The sequence below is a fragment of the Cucumis sativus genome, chromosome 4, assembly GCF_000004075.3.
Source record: "Cucumis sativus cultivar 9930 chromosome 4, Cucumber_9930_V3, whole genome shotgun sequence".
NCBI classification, from domain to species: Eukaryota; Viridiplantae; Streptophyta; class Magnoliopsida; order Cucurbitales; family Cucurbitaceae; genus Cucumis; species Cucumis sativus.
This window is the reverse complement of record NC_026658.2, coordinates 2,356,570-2,380,212: the sequence shown is the minus strand read 5'-3', so window position 1 is coordinate 2,380,212 and position 23,643 is coordinate 2,356,570. Positions and strand designations below refer to the sequence as shown.

Here is a 23,643-nt window from a genome sequence, read left to right as displayed (position 1 = left end):
TTCATCCACAATTACATACTTTTATCTACTTGATATTCTTTAGGTCTTGATACATTTAAATAATGTTTTATCGATAAGTTTGATACACTTGATTATGCTTTATCGGTACATTGAACAAATTTGATAGCTTGATGCGTGTGATATACTTGATACATAAACTGCAGATACACTTAGTATTCTTTAATGATATACTCAATAGATTAAATACATTTGAAATGCTTAAAATCCTACTTATACACTTGATATACTATTGATATACACTTGTAAAGTACTTGATAATGATTTACCATGCTAATATGTTGATTTTTATTAATAATATATTGTTGATATACTTGATAAGATACACTGAGTTATATCGTTCGTATACTTAATAATACTACAATGAACTGCATAAAATTAGAAACAATGAAAAATGTGTAGTAAATATATATCACCAACTAATACATATAATATAAATACTTCACGACAGTAATATACAAAATTGGTACAAAAGTAAAACAAAAATAAAACCAACATAAAAAATAAAACAAAATCATTTGAAATTAGATTCAACTCAAAATACACATTGAAGAAAGTGGGGAACAATCACAAGCGAAGTTAAATTACTCAAATCAGCAACCATTATACTTCATATTGCAATTAATGTATCATTAATATCCTAAAATCAAGATCAAGGCAGGAAGAACAAGTTGTTTTTCCCATTCCCATATAAAGAAAGGATGATTATGATCTTAAAAGTGGGAGAAGAAATACATATGTTATCGAAGAAACAAATCATCTTTCTAGTAAGAAAAGGAATTTGATAGGTTGAGAAGAGATGAGTATTAAAAATGGAAGAAGAAATAAGTTATTAAAGAATAGTTTGGAAATAATAACAAATTTAAGATTATATTAAAAGTATTTTAAAAAGTGAAACACGTTTGCTAAATTCTAAACCAACGAATTGTATCATATTCTCAAGAGACTATCACGTTAACGATATAATGTTCGAAGATTGGATAGTGTTATTATTATTTAATTTTGAGAAATATATAATTTTAAGCTTTTTACTTTATTGCTACAGCGACAGGTGAGTGATAATTGACCATTTATATTTCATCACGTTCTTAATTTTTATTATTTTATGAGAGTTTAAAAAAGCCACCATCTTCAAAACAAATATATTCTACTTTCATATATTTCCAAAAAGAGTGTAATTATATATATAATTTGGTACTCAGAAATTGAGATTAGTCAAAAAAAAAAAAAAAAAAAGACTTATGGAGGCTTTACGAGGAACACAAATTTTAGTCAAAATATCATATTCTTTTTTCATAACTTTCTTTAGATTTCATTTATTACTAACCATCTTAATAATTTAATGATAAAACTTTTTTTTTAATATTCAAATATGATATTATTAATCAAATTTGTAGGGTTTGAATCATAAAACAACTTTTAATAACATAATTTAAATTGTTTGTCAAACACATGTTTAAACTCAATGAATCTAGATTGGAACGTTGAAATATCAACCAAACAAATTCTAAATACAAGTTAAGATAAAAGTTTATTTCATTATAGGTTAGAGATTTAAAATATTTTCATTAGAAATTAAGTATTTAAAAGAGAAAATACATAAGAAAACAATGGTCTAAAAATTTTTAATTGATTTTTTAGAAAGGTATAGAAATTATTTTATGGGGGTAGAGACAGACATGTTCATTATTCAGAGCATTGATTGGAATTATTTCTTTTTTCATAATAATAATTGTAGTAAGTACGGATTCTGAAATTACATAAAAAATGATTCACCTTCTCCACTAGAAGCTTATTGATAATATTCATAGACTATGGATGAGGTTTAAATATTATTTTGGGTTTGATTCATATACACTTCAGATCTATAGGGATATTCATCCATGCAAAAAGAAATTTTAGATCTGTAGATCTTTTCACTCATACTATCATACAATGTAAATGAAAAAGAAAACCCTTCAGGTGGTGAGTAGTGGACGACGACGGCTAGCTGCTGGAAGGAAGAAACTGGAGAGAAAAGGGAGTTCAGAGGAGGTGAATAACAGATATGAGGGAGACCATGAACTTTGTGATCCTCGAGCAAGAGTCCATGATTGTGTATCGAGTACGTACACGACTTTTTTCCTATTGTACGTGTAGTCAATATAAGAATCTTATCCAAAACGTGAAAGAAATACTTGACAAAATACAGAAACTTAAGTAGCCACGTGAGACTAAAGTTGTGGACCGAATATTCATTTTATTTTAAAACTATGTATCAAGTCCATAATTTATTTTATTAGGCGTCGATCGAGGTACATATATCTAATACTTGATTCGGAATTCTATTTTTGTTAATTTTTTTCTTCACCCTATTTTTGCTCTTACTTATTAAAATAACATTATTTAGAAAGAAAAATATTATGTTGGAAATTTTTATTTGAGGAAAATATATATAATAATAATTAGATTAGAAAGAAAGAAAAAAAATATGTACAATTAATTTTGTAAAATTGATTTCTATACCATTCAACTTTTGTTAGGTTTCAAACTTTTAAAATTGATTTTGGAAGATGATGTATTGTTCCAAAAGTTATATTAAAATTAACAAATTATATTTTATATTTAGAAATTATTTAACCAAATAATTATAATAAAATATATTTTTTATTCATTTATTTTTTCCTTTGTCATCAAGAAATGCTAGCATTTCACTACGAAGTTGGCCACAAATAGTTGGGGAAAAATTTGTAGTTGAAAATGATGATTAGAGGTTAGCATGGTCACTAAAGTTGATCAAGGAGTTGGTAACGATGTCAGAGCGGAGTGGAGGGACACTCCTCATCCCCGTCCACTTCAAAAATCAATTTAAAGTGATTTTTTATTTGTAAGAATCGGTTTTATTTATGGCCAAACATGATTATTTTCGATAAAAATGATTTTGATATTAGCAAAAGTCATTTTCGACGTATCAAATTCACTTCCAAACATACCGTTAAAGTAATGTTTGAAAGTGATTTTAAAATAGTGCCACTAAAATCACATTGGCCATTTTTATAAATCTCAATTTTAATGAAATTAATATTACAATTCATAAATGATTTTAACAATAAGCTCAACTATAAGTGTGTTTTAATTTTCTTCCTAAACATGAAGAGTATAATTAAGGGTGCACAATTATTGAGTTTCTAATCAATAACCTATATATTATATGTGTAGTAGTAGAGACTAGATCGTACCATTGAGTTGAGTTAGGTCATATTTACATAGTCTTTAATTATCTTCAAAATTATTTTTCATAATCTCCTTTAATTTCTTCTAAATTATCATATAATTTACATACATATCTTCATGGTTGAATCTTGAATCTTGAATCTTGAATCTTCTTCACAAGATTCTCCCAATGAAAACAATAATAATAAATAAATAAGGGTATAAAATTGTAAAAGTGTACGGACAGTGTTTGTATTTTTGTATAGGGAATAGCGATATGTACTAATGAATTAAATAAAAATAAACAAGTTGGCTTCTTTCTTCTAAATCTCACCCCACGCCATGTAAGACAATCTCTTTTTACATTAATCTATTTCAAAAATACAATTTTCTTTTTTTTTTTTTTTACTATCAAGGAAGAATCTTATAATTCTATTTTAGATATCGTTTTTTTAAAAGAAATTATGAACAATGAGTTTATAGTTTTTGTTTAACATACCATCAACATTAACCCTAATTGATTATTACCTATATTCTTCACATAAATTTGGATTATGTGTTTTTTTCCTACTTGAAAAAGGTTCCAATTTGGTTTTTTATTCTAAAACTAAAATTAAACTTTTTGTCACATTTATATGGACTAAGAAGTAGAAGCAAATTAATAAGGCTAAAGAGTATTTTGAAACGTATAAAAGATAGATAGTAGGGTTTTGAAAAATCAATTCTTTATAGGAATTTGAATGTGTTTCTAAAAATTAGTTTTAACCTAAATTTTACAATGAAATTGTGATGAAATGAGTCTAAATGGATGGAAATATAGTAATACCAAGAAAATAAATTTAGATTCTTGCGTTGAAATTGATTAGAACTTTTCGATTTATTAAACGGTTAATGTTTGCTATTAATATTTGTATTTTGGATATTGCTTTGTTAGGGTTTGAATTTCATTAAAACTAATCATCAAGTTGAGATTATTTATATTTTATTTATTTTTCTTAAATTTCAAACACCAAACAAACACGTGAAATCTAAATCTCACATTTAATTTTTTTTTAGCTGTGATCGTCACATATAAATAAAAAGTTTAAATAATAATTTGATTTTAGTTTTCTTTTCCTTTTTCTGCATTGATTTAAGTACTTTGGAGGTTGTTTATTTTAGTCTACATATTTTTAAAATGTTATTCAAATTTCGATCAAATAAAATAAAAATCTTAGGTTAAATTTGAGTTTAACATTGCCAAGTTGCATAGAGGTTGAACTTTTCCCCGAGAAATATTATAGTTTGATGTGAACCAAATGAAAAATCAATAGCCATCTCTTCACTTTAGCTATCTTTTAGATTAAAATTTTTAATTAAACTTTTTCTTTGAACACTTCTTCTCCTCATGTACGTAAATGGATAATTAATTTTATTAAAAGTTTTTACAAATTCCAATTTTTACTCATGAGTAAATAGTTAAAAGTTACCCATGCAGCTATGCATGTATATAAAATAATTATAAGATTGGTGGAAATACTTCCGAAAGTAAAAATAAATATAATTTTTTTTATAAATGTTTAATGATCCATCATTCATATAATATAAAATTTTATTATATTTTTTTTGTAAATATTTGAATTAATTTTACTATATTTAAAAATAACCCTATCAAAAATAAATAGAATATTTGTTTTTATTTTTCAATTGACCTCTTGTCACGTTATATATATCCATTTTTATTTAATCATTTAGAATAATAGCATAGAATACCAAAGTTAGGGACTATTTGGATTGAATACCCAAAAAAATAAAGTTTAAACTTTATATATATAATTTAAAAGTTATTTTATGTGGCGGTCAAATACTTTAATTTTTTTTAAAATAACTTATTTTTAAAAATTAATCCAAATACAGCTATTTAAGAATGTAAAATATTTAATATAAATTTTCTTTTAAAAATTTATCTAAGTGTAATTAATTTTACCTTTTAGTAGTTTGAGGGTAAGTCATTTGTTTTTTGAATTATTTTTAGAAAAACCTCTTAATTTATTCTTCAAATTTTAAAGATCATACATATATATTAATATATACACATATAACTAATATAATATCATTTAACAATTAGCAATTTGACATAAATTAATAATTTCTTTTTGTCAAGTGGGAACTAGAAATGGAAAAGATAAAAGGAATCAAACTCCATTCTCTTTTCATGCATTTTAGTATTGTTTTTAACAAAACCTCCTTAACTATTTACCCATTATTCTTTTTCTAACTACATAATTTCTTTTCTAAATCCTAAAAAGCAAAAGAATAAATAAATTTATAAGGTGAAAAAAAGTATATTTTCTTTCATATTTCGTCGAATTCTTAGCCATTTTTTAAAAAAAATTAAATTATATTTTTACCTTTTACATTTTAGTTTGATTTTTGAAAATATTGATATTAAAGAGACAAATAAAAATATAACAATTAGATTCAAATGATTAACATATATAACAATATTTAAATATCTCTATATATAACAATATAGGTTATAGTCTATAAACGATAAATCATATTGCAAATATTGTTATATCACTAATAGACAACGATAGTCTGTCAGTAATAAAAATCTCTATCACTAATAAATTTTGCTAGTTTGAAATATTTTAAAAACTTTGATATACATACACTTGATTATTCTTTCTAAAATTGTTATCCATTATAATTATTAGTTGGTAAAAACTATATAACTAAGCAATAAAATTCATAGGTCAAAGAAACTTTTCTAGCTAGGCTTAATTGTTAAAACCAAAAAACCAAAATAGAATTTTTTTTAAAAAATTGTTCCTATACACTTAAATGGTCTCACGATCAACCTAATTTCTTTTGTTTACATTTTTTAGTACAAATGATTTGGGGCGATTTAAATGTTTTGCATATATAAATGTCGATAGAGTTAAGTTATTCTTTTTACTAAATTGTCTTTAATTTTCAAAAATAATTTTGTTGGCATCTAATCAAATCATTTAAAATATTGTGTAAACTTCTTTTTCATTTTTTTCTTTCTTTTAATTGTATTTTTCTCTCTAAATACTTTATTCATATGTGAATTGATGTTGTAATCATGTCCAATTAGTAAATAACAAATAACTTAAAAGATACAACATTCAAACGGTTATATATCATTGAATGAAAGTGTAAAATTGATACTTATTATGCATCCATATATAAAACAAAACATGTATATAAAAGAATCTCTCCTTTGTAAACCATTTTACATATAGCTTATAAACATTGATCTTTTAAATAACAATATAACAATTGAAAAAAAAAAGTAGAAAAAAATTATAAAAAACATTAAAGTAGATTAGAAAAAATAGACTAAAGTAAACTTAACTCAACCCTAATTGATTTAATAAAAAAAAATGGAGAAGTTATATGTGTTATGATTGAGAATGAGTAAAAATGAAGTTGAAGTAATGTTATGAAAGGCCTTAGGTGTTTCCTCAAGAAGAAAAAAGCATCGATTTTAATAAATATTTATTTCCATTTATTTTATACCTATATAAAGTACTTTGTTATTAGTGTTTTTTTTTTCTTTTAATTTTTTCATTTGCTTTTCTTTCGCCCAATCAATCTCTTTCTTTCTTTCTTTCTTTCTTTCTTTCTTTTCTTTTCATTTCATTTTGTTCAAACCCAAAGCTCACAGATCCAAAATCCAAATCCTATGTACCAATCAACTTCTTCCTCTTCTTCCTCTCAAAAATCCATGTCCTCCGCCCATGGTGGCGCCCCCGCCTCTGCTGGTGGTCTCACTCGCTACGGTTCCGCCCCTGGATCTTTCCTGACAACAGCAGTCGATTCTGTGATTGGAACTCGTCAACCGGACTCCGCCGCCACGCTCCGTGCCCCGCCCTCCTTTGGCGCCCACTACTTCTCCTCCGCCGATTCCTCCGTCGTCGAATCCTCAAGGAAAGTTGTTCAGTCCTCCTCTACTTCCAACGATCTAAAATCGTCTTCTGCCACCGCCGCCGCCTTGAATAGGTCGTACGGATTCAATGATTTGGCGTTAGGGGATTTCTCGACGGGTAGAAACTTCAATAGTAATGGTGGTCAATCCTCTTCCTCTTCACCGTTGGTTCGCCAGAGAAGCTCTCCAGCTGGATTTCTCGGCCATCTCTCCGTCGCCGAACCAAACGGTACTCTCTCTCTCTCTAAATGTTGTATCTCGCTTCACCGGCGCGTGGTTTCACCGCGTTTCTTCTCAAAACTCTGTTTGCCGTTGACTATACACCGAAATTTACCAAAATACACCCATCGACTTTTCAAAATTACCAAACTAACCTCCCTTTTCCCTTCTTTGCTTACAATCCTCTCTTTAAATTTGATTTTTCTTTCTTTCTTTCTTTCTTTTTTTTGCGTGTTTAATGTTTAATATCCTGTCCTAATCCTAAATTACACATTAAATTTGGGTCTTAACACATTTCAATATATTCATCTAAGACAAATAAACAAGTATTTCCAATAATTAAAAAAACCCATTATACATTTCCATTATTTAAAATTTTAATTTTTAATATTGGTGAGTGTCAGTACAACTTGCATATATTTCAACTATTTTCCCATTAAATCTCATCTACTAATTATTAAAAATAAGTCTATTAGGCTAATTTAAAAACCAAATTGATAATCTAACTTTGAGATATAATTATTTTTTTCCATGTAATTTTAAATTTAAAAGTATTGTATTTTTTTTAAAATTTCTAATCCAGGTCATACGTCACGTGCAAGATGCTGTCAGCATTGCAATTGCATGATGATGTCCATTAGTTTTTTTTATATATATATATAATATTATTATTATTATTACTTTCCGATGATCGGATGGGTGAAAGCCGACATGTAGTTTCGGTGGGCAATGTGGTTAAAGGAGTTACGTTGTTTTCGAGCATCTTAAATAATGGTGGAAATGGAATCCACTATATATATATTTATTTATATATATTTTAGATAGGAAAATGATTCCACGCTGAATTCAATTTTGGATTGCTTTATTTTGGTTATTGTAAGATGATGAGAAAGGGTTTGGTTTGATGATGGTTGAAAATATTTTTGAAAATTTTTGGTAGAGTTAGATGAGATTGAATGGGTCGATCTCGATTTGATTTGATTTGATTTAATTTAGTAGGTTTGATTTTGTGAAAAAAAAATTTGTCGTTTTTTTAATGTGAAAAATGTGTATGGTTGAATGAATTCAAAAAGTAGGTACCAACGTTGTTTTTTTGTTTTCATTCATTTAAATCAATAAAGTCAGCTTCTTTTCTTTTCTTTTTTGTGTTGAATTTCACTAAAAATTAATGTGAATCAAATATTGGATTCATTTTACTCTCATTTTAATTTCAAAATTGTCCTATAGCTTTACATATATATATATATGTGTGTATGTGTATTTAACTCAGAAATAATTTCCTCTTTTATTTGACTTCAACATGGTTTGTTATTATTTTGGTTTTTACTTTAATTTTAATTTTGTTTAATTTCAAAGGGTTCTATTTTAATCCATCCATGCATTTCTAAACGTTGCGTTTTAATTTTTTTATAAAATTTAAATTTAGTTCCAGCTATTTTTTTAAATCATGCAAAATAAAAAAAATACTTAACTTTACCGTTATTTTAATTTAAACCTCAAATTAATAGTGATACCAAATTAGACTTTGAATTGTATCAATTTAAATCTAAATATATCAATTTAAACTCACAGCTATGACGAGTGTATTCAAATAAAACATAAATTGAGGATTTATTTTTCTCTCTTCTTCTTTATATATATTGCAAAAATAGCAAAAAAAATTATGATAATAGAACTCATATCACTACATTTTCTAAATTGCAAAAATAACAAATTTAAAAGTGAATAGTCTTCTAATAGCTCTTAGATAGACCTATGATATATCTAATTACCTATCATATTTGCAATATGAAAAAAAAAAGTGTTATTGACAACTTTTTTCTAAATTTTGTTGTCATCTAATACAATTTTCCTTTTCCTTTTTCTTCTTTCACTCTCTTATAATTAGAGAGTTTAAATTGATACAATTGTGTAAGTTAAGGGTTTAAATTGATACACTTATAAAAGTCCAACAACTAATTTGATATAATTATTAGTTTATTTTATAAAAGTCCAACAACTAATTTGATATAATTATTAGTTTATTAATTTGAAGTTTAAATTAGTACAACCCAAAATTTATGGTTTAAATTGATACAATTATTTGTTTAGAGTTTAAATTAATACAACTCCAACAATTTAAGGTTTAAGTTAACCTTTTTTTAGATTTTTTAAAAAAAAATCAAATATAACATATTGTTTTTCATGAAAATGATTAGACTTATCTAACAAATAACTAAATTTAAAGTTTATTAAAATTAGGAGTAATTGAAATTGAGCAAACAAAACAAATCCTAAAGTGTGAGTAAGATGAAAACAAAATTTAAACCTTTTTGTTATTATAAATATAACCTTGTTTTTCTTTTTGAAAATTTGGGTAAGTATTTGGCCACTTAGGTTCTGCTTATTTTGGCAAATATAACATTATATTACATGAAAATTGCTAAATAGTTTAGATTCTGTTTGACAACTTTTTTTTTCTTTTTCTTAAAATAAGTTTGTAAACACTCCCCCACTAATAAACAGTTTTTTTTATAAAAAAATTATTTAGAAAAAATTCAACAATTTTTTCTTAAGAAAAATACAAATGATTATAAAGTTATGAAACAAAGGTGATAAAGTTTTGAGTGAATGGTGAACCAAATTATTCTAAAATTTGTAGCCTTACATTATTAGATGGAATATTTTAAATAATAAAAAAGAAGAAAAAAAAACTATTACTTTTATATCATTGTAGTACTACAAGTATTATGGTCCACAAATGGATGAACTATGTATAGATATTTATTATATATACAAAGACATATGCTCCACAGGATTACATTCCCACTGGACCATTCCATCATTTAAATTATTGCTTTTTTCATTTTAGTTGACTTACAAAGTTACTGTTCAATTTTTAAATTTAGTGAGAGTGACTAAATTCGAATAAGTTAGTACACTAGTTGATGGTTTGTTACATATACTTTTACGTCAAACTAGTTAACCAAATCATTATATATAGCAGGTGGGTTTTCATTGACAATGGGGGGAGGTGGAGGTGGAAATGGAGGGGGAAGATTAAAGAGTCAAATGAGTTTCAATGGGCAAGATAACTCACTTTCTCAAATCTCAGAAATTAGTGAAAGTTTTGTAGAGGCAGCCAATTCTTGTAGCAATGGCCTTCAAAGCAACACCAATTCAACGCATTCCTTTGCTCCTTCTTCTGCCTTTGCTATGGATTCTTCTTGGGACACTTCTAGTAACTCCATTGTCTTTGCTGCTCCTCATGCTAAAAGATCCAAGCACCATTCCGATGCTGACTTCTTCACCGGCCTCGAATCTCAAGTACGTATAATAATATATGTTATGTGTTTTGAGTGTACTGAACATATAGTCTCTAGCCGGTGTTAAACTTTCTTAATTTATCAGTTTAGCTTGCCACAAACAACTCTAGAAATGGCAGCTGTGGAGAGGCTGCTACAAATTCCTGAAGACTCCGTTCCTTGTAAGATTCGAGCCAAGCGTGGTTGTGCTACTCATCCTCGGAGTATCGCCGAACGGGTAAATCTTACGTCCATTGCATGTGTATTTTAGTACATATTTTGATAACGATTCTGTTTTGTTTATTACTTTAACAAAAAAAAAAAAAAAATTGAATTATAATCAGGAGAGGAGAACTAGAATCAGTGGAAAATTGAAAAAGCTTCAAGAGCTTGTTCCCAACATGGATAAGGTATACCATGCATTATTCAATCAATCATCTTCTATCGTTTACTGAGAATTCAAACCTTTAACATGAAAGATTGATATGGTAAGTAAATAAATTGTTTATGTTCTTATACTTTGTTTTTTATACAGCAAACAAGTTATTCAGACATGTTGGACTTAGCAGTGCAGCATATCAAAGGTCTTCAAAATCAAATTCAGGTATTAATTTAAACAATCTTTTACATTTACACCAATTAATTCATTATTAAAATTTTAATATCCAACTTATTCTCATAAATTATTTTCTTCTTTTTTTTCAATTGTTGAGTCTGGTTAATTAAAATAAATATTATTGTTGCTTCCATGTGAGAAGCAAATGTTTAATTACAGATCAAAGTTTCAAATTTGTTAACTAAGATTATCCCAATCTCAAAGTTTTCAACAACTCTACAATTTTTAAACCCTAAAAAAAATTGTCAAACCATACCCATTATGAGATTCGATCAAAAGTCACGTTAGAGTTCACAAATAAACCAACTAAAAGATCTTATATACACAAAATATATAAGATCGATATCAAACTTATATCTAATATATATATCTTTTTAAAAAGTTGAATAACTTCGTTATTAACACAAACTTACAATATCATATACTCTTATAATTTAATTCAACCTAAAGATAAATTGTGTTTAGTAGTGATTTAAGAACATATATTACATATCAATTTTTTCAATGGACATGAAGTTCAAAAATCGAGTTAATTCTCGGTCCAAATCTAATCTAAACTTGGTGAAATGTAAAATCCAATATTTTCAGCTAGAGAAACTAAAATTAAAATTATAATATTATAATATCGTATATTTTCTTTATTCATATGAGTAATATTTGATTGTACCCATATCTTCATGCATTCCGTTAACAAAGAAACCTAAAATTTACTTCTTGTGATTGATTATATATTATCACATTCAATCAAAACTCTTTCATTATTGAGATTTAACACTTTGTTGTTTTTCTTCTTATTTTTTTATTCATTTTCAGAAGCTTAACAAAGAGGTTGAGAATTGCACCTGTGGAAGCAAAGAATGCTTATAACATTTGGAATAATTTATTAGAGTTGGAAATATGAATTATTCTACCTCAAATTTTGCCTTTTTTTTTCAAAAGAAATTGTTCTTTTCACTAACCCAAAAAATTAAAAGAAACAATAAAAGGTGGGACGAAAGAAAACAAGAATGAGTAAAAGGGCATTTTGGTTTGTACATAATAATATTGGAAGCAGCTCTCCAGCTCTAATTATTTCCCAAATTTTAATCACAATTTTTTAGGTTACATAATGCAAAGTAACCTAAAATATTTCAAGTTTATTTTGATTCTTCTTCTTCTTCTTTTTTTTTTTTTTTCTCATGTAAAATAATTTTGAATTCTTCTTTTGGGTTGTCCATTTTGTTGATTTGTCTTTCTAATATTATTAGAGAAACATATAAATTTGATTCCCTTTTTAATTTCATTATTCATATTCAATTATTTATTATTTCTAGACAATTTCTTTGGCTAGCTTTAGATTACCATGTGTGTGTATATATATGGTTGAATAATAGTAACTAAAACCAAAGTGATCCTTTCATTTTTAGTTTGATATTCTATATCTTCGTAAGGATACACAAAATATCGGTGTTCGATATATCTTTTCTATTGTCATTTGAAAGATACTATGCATTGTTAGTTTGATATATATGTTTAATGTTTAATGGGGTAATAAGAGGGGAAATATAATTTTCTTTTGTTTTGAAACTAATTGAATTTGAAGGGGATTAATGTGGATAGATTACATTACAAATTAAAATGAAAAAGAAAAAGTTAAAGAATAATAAAGGTTGAAAAATATATTTAGGATTTAGGGGATAGTTTGACACCAAATGTGGGAACAATGTTATGATAATGCAATGAGATTATTGCAAACATGGGGAGCAAAACATAGCATTATTATTGGCCCTACTTTCTCCTTTTTGGGGCATCACTATACTTGTTCCCAATTATAATCTCTCAAACAAACTCTAATTTCTTCTTCTAATCTATACACTATTAGTTTAGGATATATGATATCTTTAATTAGTTATTTAAATACAAAAATATTTATGGGGTGAGGTAAAATATATCTTTGAATATCATTACAATATAGAACAAGAAGATTGGAAGATTAAACTCTTTAGTTGTAAATAAATGGATATGTTAATTATACTCTTTTGTGTATGAGTAAAAATATTTAGGTATGATGGAGAGAGTTATTGGATTATTAGGATATAATAGAAAAATGGATTTAAAAGAAAATGGTAGAAATATGGATGGAAAAATGTAAGAATATATATTATATAGAGAAAAAGGGAATTGGGAAAGAGAGGATGATGAAAGGAGAGCAGTAGCACTACATGCGCAGCTTGTCTCTCTGCCAGCTTTGCTTCTTCTATCTTCATCCATTCCTCCATTTCTCCATTATTGCTTCTTCTTCTTCTTCTTCTTCACTTTCTCTCTCTAACCAGCTTTCGTCCACATTCTTGCTTTTATTCATTTGAATTTTTCGCAAATGTCATCCTCCGACGACGAAGGCGGTGAGGAGTATCTCTTCAAGATCGTCATCATCGGAGATTCTGCCGTCGGTAAGTCCAATTTGCTCTCTCGTTATGCTAGAAACGAGTTTAATCTCCACTCCAAAGCCACCATCGGCGTCGAATTTCAAACTCAGGTTATGGATATTGACGGCAAAGAGGTTAAGGCTCAGATTTGGGATACTGCTGGCCAGGAAAGGTTCCGTGCTGTTACCTCTGCCTATTACCGCGGTGCTGTTGGTGCTCTTATCGTTTATGATATCAGCCGTCGCTCCACTTTTGATAGTGTCGGCCGATGGCTCGACGAGCTCAAGAGTGAGTTCCTGTCTTTTTCTATTCTCTCTCACTCAATCAACTCTCTCTCTTCTTTTGATCTTGTTCTTGTTGTGGTCTTTTGGTTGAGATGTCTAGATCTGGATTGATAAGCTTTTAAGATTTTGTTTAGTTACTTTAACTAACTCAATCCTGATGATTGAGATGGCTTACTCTTGATTCTTGAACTTTAAGTTTTCTTTCATCTTTCAAATAATTCAGATCTGGTTCGGTTTTGTCTTTGTTCTGTACAATTTCGGGTGATGAGAAATTCTGTTTCTTGGATTTTGCTTGTCTTATTAGCATCTAATTCGGTGCTTCTGTCCTCCGTTCTGAACAAGAAAATTTCATTCTCAGACTTCAAGCTTCAAATGTTAGGTGTTGGCCAACCTAAATGCACTTGTTCTTGAAAACTTCTAGTTACTTTTTAGAATGGCTTAATTAAGTTCAATTTGTAGAACTTAATTACCGGCTCATGTTTTGGCCTTACATTTGGATCAACAAATCTCTCCTGTGTCACTTGTTCTTACAAAATTTCTGGTTTAGGCACTGCTTTGAGTTGAGTAATTGCTCATAATTTAGATGTGGTCAATTCCTACATGACTGATTATTCCAAAAAAAATGAAAAGAAAGAAAGAAAAGATAATTTCTGGTTTGGAGTATCCATTTAGATCGAAAGTTCGGTCGCCTTTCATGGGAGTGAGATTACCTTGATGATGCTAACCTCATAGCCTTACCTTGCACTTGAAAAGTTGTTGGGGTAAATCCTATTTGAATCCCTTAACTTTGGTCTTTATACTTTTGAATTATTTGGATTTGCTCACTAAGGTTTTGCATTTCTGTTCGTTTGGGTCTTGCTGTGAATCTTTATATTGTATTTAGCGTAATTCTTGGTTCATTGTTTGGGTGAATAGTAATTGATGTAAACCTTGTGTAGATATGAATTTGATGCAAATTTACATCCGAGCTAGCATCAAGAAACTCTCCCTGTCATTTGTTCTATTGCTTAGGTTTTGTCACTGTCTTGGAATTCCGGATAGCGGATACCATACTTAATAACACTTGTTCCAATTTTAGGGAGAACTTAGTAGTTTTGATAACTTTTTTTTCTTAAATAAATAAATAAATAATTTGTGTTCTGTATTTCTTGTAGTATGATGCTAAGAATGGAAATTACTGTCTCCCATTGTGAATTGCATGAAAGTAACATATTGTGAAAAGAGATATGGGCTCTTTTTTTTTTAGTTTACTTGTACATTCTTCTAATTATAGTAGTTTGGGTAACTGTTCTTATTTTAAAAGGTGTGTTCTGTATTTCTTTTAGTACGTTCACACAAATAATCTATTTTCCAAAGAAACAACAGAGCTATTTCTTCTAAGATGATGGATCTGTGACTAGTGATCTTACTATATACAATGGCAGTTACTTTCTTTTTCTGATCTTTCAATCATTATTTTCAACAACAGTGATCTTGCTTAGTTGAGTTGGTTTCAAAAATAGTTTCGGGTTGGAGCTGGGAAAATTGTCTGTAAAAATCGAGCGGCCTTCCTGTAATTCTTACTTAATCAATTGGAGCAAATCATCAACCTTTGCAATGGAAATTGGTGTTTTGTGATTAATGAGTCCAAATTAATCGGTTTGATAAGTAGTCATCATTAGCTACTACATGCTTGATTGCTTGATATCTCTGTTCCACTGTTAATGTCTTGTATTATTGTGCTCTTTTCCACTTCTAATGTTGAATTTATTCTATAAAGTTGATTAAGTGATCAATTTTTCATTCAAATCGTTTGCAGCTCATTCCGATACAACTGTAGCAATGATGCTAGTCGGGAACAAATGCGATTTGGAGAACATTAGGGATGTAAGTGTCGAGGATGGCACGAGTCTTGCAGAAGCCGAAGGGTTGTTCTTCATGGAGACATCTGCTCTAGACTCAACAAATGTGAAAAGGGCATTTGAAATTGTGATCCGAGAAATATACAACAATGTGAGCAGGAAGGTCCTGAATTCAGATACATACAAAGCAGAATTATCGGTGAACCGGGTGAGCCTTGTGAACAACGGTGGATCGAAGCAATCAGAAGGATACTTGTCTTGCTGTTCCAGGTGATTGATTATCTTTTCATCTCTTAGCTCCACAAAATTAGTGTTGTTATTTTCACCATGTTGGCTTCCTAAAGTCTCCTGTTTTTGGTTGGTGTGGTGAATCAATCAAATTTATGTGTTTGTTTGTTTCATAAATTTCACTCAAAAGCGCTCCACATATGCATGCAATATGTAAGACCATTTCCAAATATAGAAAAGAAATCATTTCTTTCAATTTAATTAAGAAGAGACAGTGAAAAAGAAAACACTTTTTGTATTAATTATTTATTTGAAGCAAATTGTAAGAGCAAGCAAATTTGAACATTATTTTATTTAATTTTTGAATATCTTTTTAGTTTGTAAAGTTGGGGTTTTGTTGTGTGAGAGATAGATAGACAGATAGATAGATCCTTAGATAAATCATAATATGATGAAAAGGATCTAATAATTCCAATGATTGATTGCTTCTCTCTTTTTCACTATTTTTTTCTGTTCATCTTTTCAACTTTCTGCAGATTTTTCAGTCTTGTTTTTCCTTCTTTTTTTTTTTCATTTAAGAATATCTTATGTGTAAATATATATTTCTTTTTTGAGTAACCTAAATAGGTTAGTTGAAATAAGTAATACTGTGGTGGCAAAAATAATATGAAGAGTTAAAATAAATATTATTTTGGTTTGTAGATTTTGGGACTTATTCACATTGAAGTCTATAATAATACTAATTGAGTTATTTGATTCGATGTTACATAAAAAGTAGCTTTAAGAAAATTAAATCAATAACTTAATAGTATGAGTTGTTGAATAGTTTTAGGCCATCACGTTTGTTTTAAAACAAAAATGATAATCTAAATGATATTTTTGGATGATTTGTCTCAACACCAATGACTAAACAGACTTCAAATTATTGATTATTTTATAGATTATAAAAAGGAATTACTGTGTATAAAAATGGGCTCGAAGCTCGTCTGCATTGGGCTTCATTGGAGGCCTCTCGTGGGCTTTATAGCTAACCCACATCTCCTTGGTTAAACCTACAAAGATTACTTACTTTCCCATTTGAGGTGGTTGAATATAGGAATATAATACACCTCCGTTCACTAACGAATGATCTCTTGAAAAATTAAATTTATCTCATGGATTGTTTCATCAAATTATTGGATGAATCCTAAGAAATCAAAGTTACCTATCCATAAATATATAGATATATGTATTAGCTTGGAGTTACTCATTTTACTTTGTCAAAAATTGTGGCCTAACTACAATGTGACAAATCAAGAAATCACTATTTTTTTAATTAAAAAAAATTAACCATGGATGAAAACATTGAAAGCTCTATCACAACCTATGAGATAATAAATATATGGCCTAAATGGAATTATTATTATGGTTAATTACATTATTGTTGTCGAGCTAATTGGATATTCAGCTCATAAGATTTTATTAACCACATCTCTACCTACCATTTTGGAATTTATGAAACCTTTGTTATCATATATAATATATATATATATAATTATATATATATATATATATATATATATATATATATATATATATATATATATATATATATATATATATATATTTGATAGAGTAATGCATCTTTATCATCATGTATTCCAACTATTATACACACAAAAAATGAAATAAATATTTCAAAATTAAAAATTAAAAAAAAAAAAAAAGTGTAAGAAGAATTCCATATATGGTAAATAATTATAATTGGAAGTTGTGTTGTTTGAGGTGCACCTAATTATTTTCCTTTTAGATGATAAGAAAAGAAATTCATATGGAAAAGATGACAACATTCACAATACTCTCAATTTCTTGTATCATTTGTATCTCTAGAAAGCTGTTTTTTCTTTATTTTTTTAAAACTTTGGTCAAAAGTAGATATAATCAATTAAGAAATTTAAATAATAAATCAAAAAAATTAGAGGAAAAATAAATTCAACCATTAAAAATTAAGTTCATTTTTTTTTCTGTCTTACAATTCATATTTATTGGTTGAATTCTTACCTTAATTCTATATATATATATAACAATTTGAAAGTCACTTTTTTTAGCTTTCAAAATTTGATCTAATTGATGAAAGTATTAATTATAGGCTTAATTTTCAAAAACAAAAACAAAAATAAGTTATCTAACAACGCTTAAATTATTACGAAACTAAACATAACTTAACTATATAAATTAATTATTGGATTGAAAATATGGAAGAAGAAGACACATTTACAAAAATATTGTTAGGTATTCTAGCAAAATGAATATAAGCAAACAAAGTTAAACTCACATATAGTCTTCCATATAATTGATTGATGTGTACCTCTTTTCACACCCTTATTCATGTATAATAACTATATGCCTACGAGTTTCCCCTATTTTCAAAAGAGAATTATCTTAGGGTTCGTTTGTTTGGTGGGAATGAATCTAAGATTTCTATGGACTGTACATGATCATCTTGATTACGTATTTGTTTTGTGGCAATGTAAGATGTTTGAGTATTTGGAGATTCTCGGACATCTTATGATGTCCTAATTACGAAAGGTATTTTCAAAATTTTGGATGTCCTTAAAACACCGATTTTTTGGATTCCTGTGTTGAAGAGATCGGACATCAACTTTTTATTCTTTTAACCTCTTTGTCTCGTGAATATAATTTCACCTTTCTTTATTTTAATTTATAATCAAAATAAATATTATCTACCATGTATTTCACTTTCTTTAATCACGTCATGATTATTTCTATTTTTTAGAAATACCCAAAATTAAATTTAAGTTATTATATATTATTAGGTTTAGAAAACAAACAAATAAAATAATTCATATATCGATTTAATTAAAAATAAAAACAAATATATTAGGTAAGTTCAACTTTTATTCAATAATTATAAAAACATACCTAATTATTCAAGAATAATGTCAAAATATCTACAATTTCGAACATTTATAATTTCATATATTTAACTATGTATCTTCGAAACACGAAAACAACATCTTATGAAAAAGATTCATACAGACTAGAGTATGATTTAAACCACTATATTATATATTAAGTAAGTTAATAATATTAGTTAGAAACTATAGGTTAAAAGATGAATAGAGAAGAAATTAGATGGTTTATAAATTGGAGCAATGTGGACAATTTGAAATGGGAAAAGAAATAAAGATTCTGATTTTGACATTTTTTGTGTTTCATATGATTTTCAATCCAATAATTTCCCAATACACGATTTATACTCAATAATTAACTCAAAGACCTAAACAAAGGGATGGGAAAATCATTAGTATTTATATATGCTTTCAAGTGAAACTTCACCAAACTCAAATCTAAGATATATATTTCTCAATGAATATGAGCTGTGATCACTTCTGCTTTCTGATTGATTGAATTGAGGTCTCAAGTTGATCTTAAAATTAGAGAAGAAAGCAAGAAAAAACCTTACAATTTCTTTGATTTCACACCATACCATAAAAATCAGTAAGAGAAGTCCTATCAATTAATTAGAATGAATATATATTAAAAAAGCTTTGGAAGAAAATTATAAGATGAATTATATTAAGATTTCATATAATTAACATTCAACTCCAAAGTAATTAGTGAAATGGAGCTCAATTATTCTCGTTTATTATTTATCTTAATTACTATCTTTTTTCTTTGGTTACTCAATACGTGAGACTTTGGTCACATTCACGAAATTGTTTTTTATGTAATAACAATGAAAGTATGATAAAGAATAATTGCAAATCTCTTGTTCATATAGCTAAAAGTTTCAAACGAGACACACCCCTTGCACGATCCCAACTTAATATGAGTCGAAGAATAACCTAATACAAGTTTAAAACCGTATGAAAAAAGGCCTAGGTCAAACTACACACTTATAAATTAAATTAAATATACATTATATAATAGGTTGAAAGGGAGAATAAATCCATTATATAATACTTGCTAGACAATTAGCCTTTAGTTCGTACTATATATTGTGAATTGAATTGAAGAAAGACATAAAGGAATGGGTTAAGGTATTAGCAAAGAAAATGAAATAAAATGTAGAAAAGTGGCATTGGAATGTGACCCATATTATTGGGAGTTATATCCACCATTTTGAAAATATATATAGGGGGGTTTTGGGTGAGAAAGGGAAGAGGTGGGTTTTGAAATCGTTTGCCCAAAATGAAAAACAACTTATCTCTCTTTTCTTTTCTACACTAATTAAGTGGTTGTAGCAATAACATTCTTTTTGTTTATGGGTTGGAAGGTCAGAAATGGATGTTTTGGATATGATTGAGAAACTCAAACTTACAAAGAAATATATATAAAGCCCCCAACCCTACCACATAACACTCCCAATCCCACCAACAAAACACTTCAATTTCTCATCTTCAACTAAAACCAACTATGATATACAAACCCTATCACAACAACATACAAAATCCCTCACTTGCTCTCTCTTTCCAACAAAACACAATTCTAATATTCAAAATTAAACATTTAAAAGTATATTCCAAATTGTGCATACAAAATGAGTAAATTATTTAAAGAAGAAAAAGGAAAAGTTAACACTTAACATTAATTTATATATTTAGCGAACAAAAGAAATGGTAAAATATTATAATGAAAAAGAAAAGAAATACAGTAATTTAGGAGCAAGAAAAATAAAAATAAAAAAATGAAAAACATAAATTTTGACTTAACATTATAAGCTGACCCCAAACTCCATCGTCATCATAACTTTAATGATATAACCATTTTTGTATCTTCTAGAAACCTTTCCTTTTCAGCTACCACTTTTGTTCCTCTCTTTTTCCAATAATATTAATCATCACTGAGATCTCCAATACTTTGCCATTTCAAACCCATTTTTAGCATAATGGTAGTCTTCAATTGCTTGGTCGATTTCAGATTGTGAGTTCATAACAAATGGTCCATATTGAACTATCGGTTCGTTCAATGGCTTCCCTGCAACCAATACAAACCTCAATGGCTTTGAAGATCTGTTCCACACACTTAGCCCATCTCCACCTCCCAATACTAGAACATGGTGTGCTGCTACCCGCGACGAGTTCGATGACCCGAACACACCTTCCCCCTCTATTATGTACACGAAAGATGTCCATGTGTCTGGGATGCTTTGATGCACTTGAGCTCTTGGTCTCAAACTGAAGTCAAGGTACATAGTTGGAGTTCTTGTGTAGATTGGAGAATGGACTCCCATGGATTCTCCTGCTATCACACGAACTTCCACACCGTCTTTCTCCGCTCTTGGAATGTTGTCGCTTGAGATCTCCTGATACCTTGGCTCCATCCTGAAATGAGATCAAATCATCACAGTCTTTCTCATTTAATTTTGATCAGGAATTTAATGGAAAACAGTGTGTGGAATTACATTTTGTCATGGGATGCTAGATTGATCCAAAGTTGCAAACCCTTTTGAGATCCTTCACCAGCAGGCATTTCTGAATGAATTATACCTCTTCCTGCTGTCATCCACTGTCACCCCCAAAATCAAATCAAATCAAATCTCATCTCAATAATGTTATTTTAAAAAAATCAAACATTCAACTTCATCGTTTAAATACTGCAATTATCTTATGCAGCCTTACAAAAAAAATATTGAAAATAGAACGCTAAAAGTTGATATTTGAAAATTCTTATAATGATTAAGGCATTTCAAATACACAAGTATTTATTGCGTCATGTATTTTGAACTGTTACCTGGACATCCCCTGTTCTGATTGTACCCTTGTGGCCAGCAAAATCTTGATGGGTAATCCCTCCCTAAGATAAATAAATCCACAAATAAATTAATAAATTCTTTGAAAAGAACATGAACAAACAAATAAATATATGGGGTTTTTTTTTTTAATAAAACAAATAAATGCAGTTTATTTTCATTTCAGGAAAGAAATTAGAAAAATTACCTGTAACATATATGTCACAGTCTCAAAACCTGAAAGGGAAAAAGAAGAAGAAGAAGAGAATTGATATTAGAATTTGAAGGAGGGAAATAAAATAAAATTAGAATATTCATCATTTCTAACGTGTATAAACATATTGATTTTATAAAACAGGAGCTTATGTTATAAATAAATTAAAAATGTGAAAATAGTTAAAGTTAGAACACGAATTAAATAATAATTAATAGTAGTAGTAGTTGAGTTCGTAGACCAATTCTGTTAATGAACAACGAAAATTCAATGGAACGGAAGAAGGAAAAAAAACCTCGGTGAGGATGATCGGGAAATCCAGCAGGCGGACTGACTGCAATGAAGGAAAGAAACAATCGGAAAACAAAATTATTGAGTAAAAGAAGAAACGGAGAAAACGAATTCAGAAACAACAACCAGTCAGATTCCGAATTGAAATTACCGGAGAAATCATCGAGCATAAGAAACGGATCTAGATTCTTCAAATCATTCCTGAATTAGAGATTAGATTATAAAATCAGAGACGGATCGGAGAAGAAGAAGAAGAAGAAGAAGAAGAAGAAGAAGAAGAAGAAAGAAAGAGAGACCTTCCGATGCCGCGACGAACGACGGCGCCGTCACCTTCGTGTTGGAGTTTAGCGAGAATCTTTTTGATGACGGAGCGAGGACGGTCGAAGGCAGGGGGAGAGTGATCGGAAGAGGACATGGCGGCTGCGACGGAGAAGGAGAAGGAGAAGGAGAATTTGGGAGGTATGGTAATGGCGGGGGATTTGAAAATGGGAGAAAGTGAAAATCTCATGAAGTGAATTGGGAAGAGAGGATTTAGGGGATTTATATATGAAACGGATTTGGGGATTTTTTGGGTTTGGACAACGCATGAAGATTCAAAACAAATTGTGGGGAAATTAAGAGAGAGGTGGGCTCCTCTCTTTCTTTAATTCTAAACTTCTTTTTATTTTGGTTTGAACCAATCATGAATATGATGTCAACATTGGATCATCATGATGATTTCTCAACAACACCTTTTTTTCCCTCTTTATTCATGAAATAAACGTTCTTCCTTTTCATACCTTTTCTTTTCCCTCTCTCATTTTCAAAACTATTTCTTAACATTTGTTTTTTAAATCTTTAACTAAAACTTTCATCAACTAAAATTTAAAAAGTTAAATATTAACCCAAATAATTAATTCTAAATATGGCAAAATAATGAGTCTTTTGGAAAAGTATTTTTTATTATTATGGCTCTTAGATCACATGGTAAAAGCAAATTTAATAAATTTTGAATAGTTAATTTTGACTTGACTTCTATAATAAAGCCACTTCTATATGATCACCCCCCCCCCCCCTGCCCTATTAAAAAATAGAAGGCTACTTGAATGAATAGATATTAAATTATTAGATTGTATAGCTTTGGTTCTTTGAACCTTTTAAGTAAGGTTAAATTTCTTATTGTAAAACTTTAATGAATAATAAAAATGTGACACTAAATATTTTCTTATTCATATGGTAAAAATAATCAAACTTGATGTGACATCTTCTCTATGTGGTACACTACTTGGTTTGACATATTACTAGTTTATTTAGGATGATTACTATAAGAAACTATTTAATTAAGTCATATTATTAAATACTTTAGTTTTTTTTTTTAAGAAAAGTGATATTTGATGAATG

At 28.4% G+C, this 23,643-nt stretch overlaps 3 protein-coding genes across 4 annotated transcripts; 2 read left to right on the top strand and 1 right to left on the bottom strand.

Annotated features, from left to right (window-relative positions):
• Positions 1-6,769: 6,769 nt before the first annotated feature.
• On the top strand, positions 6,770-12,405 carry LOC101205392 (transcription factor bHLH128). Of its 2 annotated transcripts, none has more exons than XM_004152028.3 (6): positions 6,770-7,376; positions 10,353-10,672; positions 10,757-10,888; positions 10,995-11,060; positions 11,186-11,254; positions 12,080-12,405. In XM_004152028.3, exons 1-6 carry the CDS (start codon positions 6,905-6,907, stop codon positions 12,131-12,133), a joined length of 1,113 nt encoding a protein of 370 aa, XP_004152076.1. In that variant the 5' UTR covers positions 6,770-6,904; the 3' UTR covers positions 12,134-12,405. The 2 variants fall into 2 exon arrangements, with proteins under 2 accessions (XP_004152076.1, XP_031739984.1); XM_031884124.1 differs by having other exon boundaries at positions 6,803-7,376; positions 10,350-10,672.
• Positions 12,406-13,413: 1,008 nt separating this feature from the next.
• On the top strand, positions 13,414-16,429 carry LOC101205627 (ras-related protein RABA5d). The gene is made up of 2 exons (XM_004152029.3): positions 13,414-13,959; positions 15,754-16,429. Exons 1-2 carry the CDS (start codon positions 13,623-13,625, stop codon positions 16,068-16,070), a joined length of 654 nt encoding a protein of 217 aa, XP_004152077.1. The 5' UTR covers positions 13,414-13,622; the 3' UTR covers positions 16,071-16,429.
• Positions 16,430-20,632: 4,203 nt separating this feature from the next.
• On the bottom strand, positions 20,633-22,834 carry LOC101205861 (pirin-like protein). The gene is made up of 7 exons (XM_004152030.3): positions 22,560-22,834; positions 22,415-22,464; positions 22,268-22,306; positions 21,967-21,995; positions 21,761-21,823; positions 21,432-21,535; positions 20,633-21,351 (listed from the first exon to the last, which is right to left on the bottom strand). Exons 1-7 carry the CDS (start codon positions 22,769-22,771, stop codon positions 20,868-20,870), a joined length of 981 nt encoding a protein of 326 aa, XP_004152078.2. The 5' UTR covers positions 22,772-22,834; the 3' UTR covers positions 20,633-20,867.
• Positions 22,835-23,643: the final 809 nt, after the last annotated feature.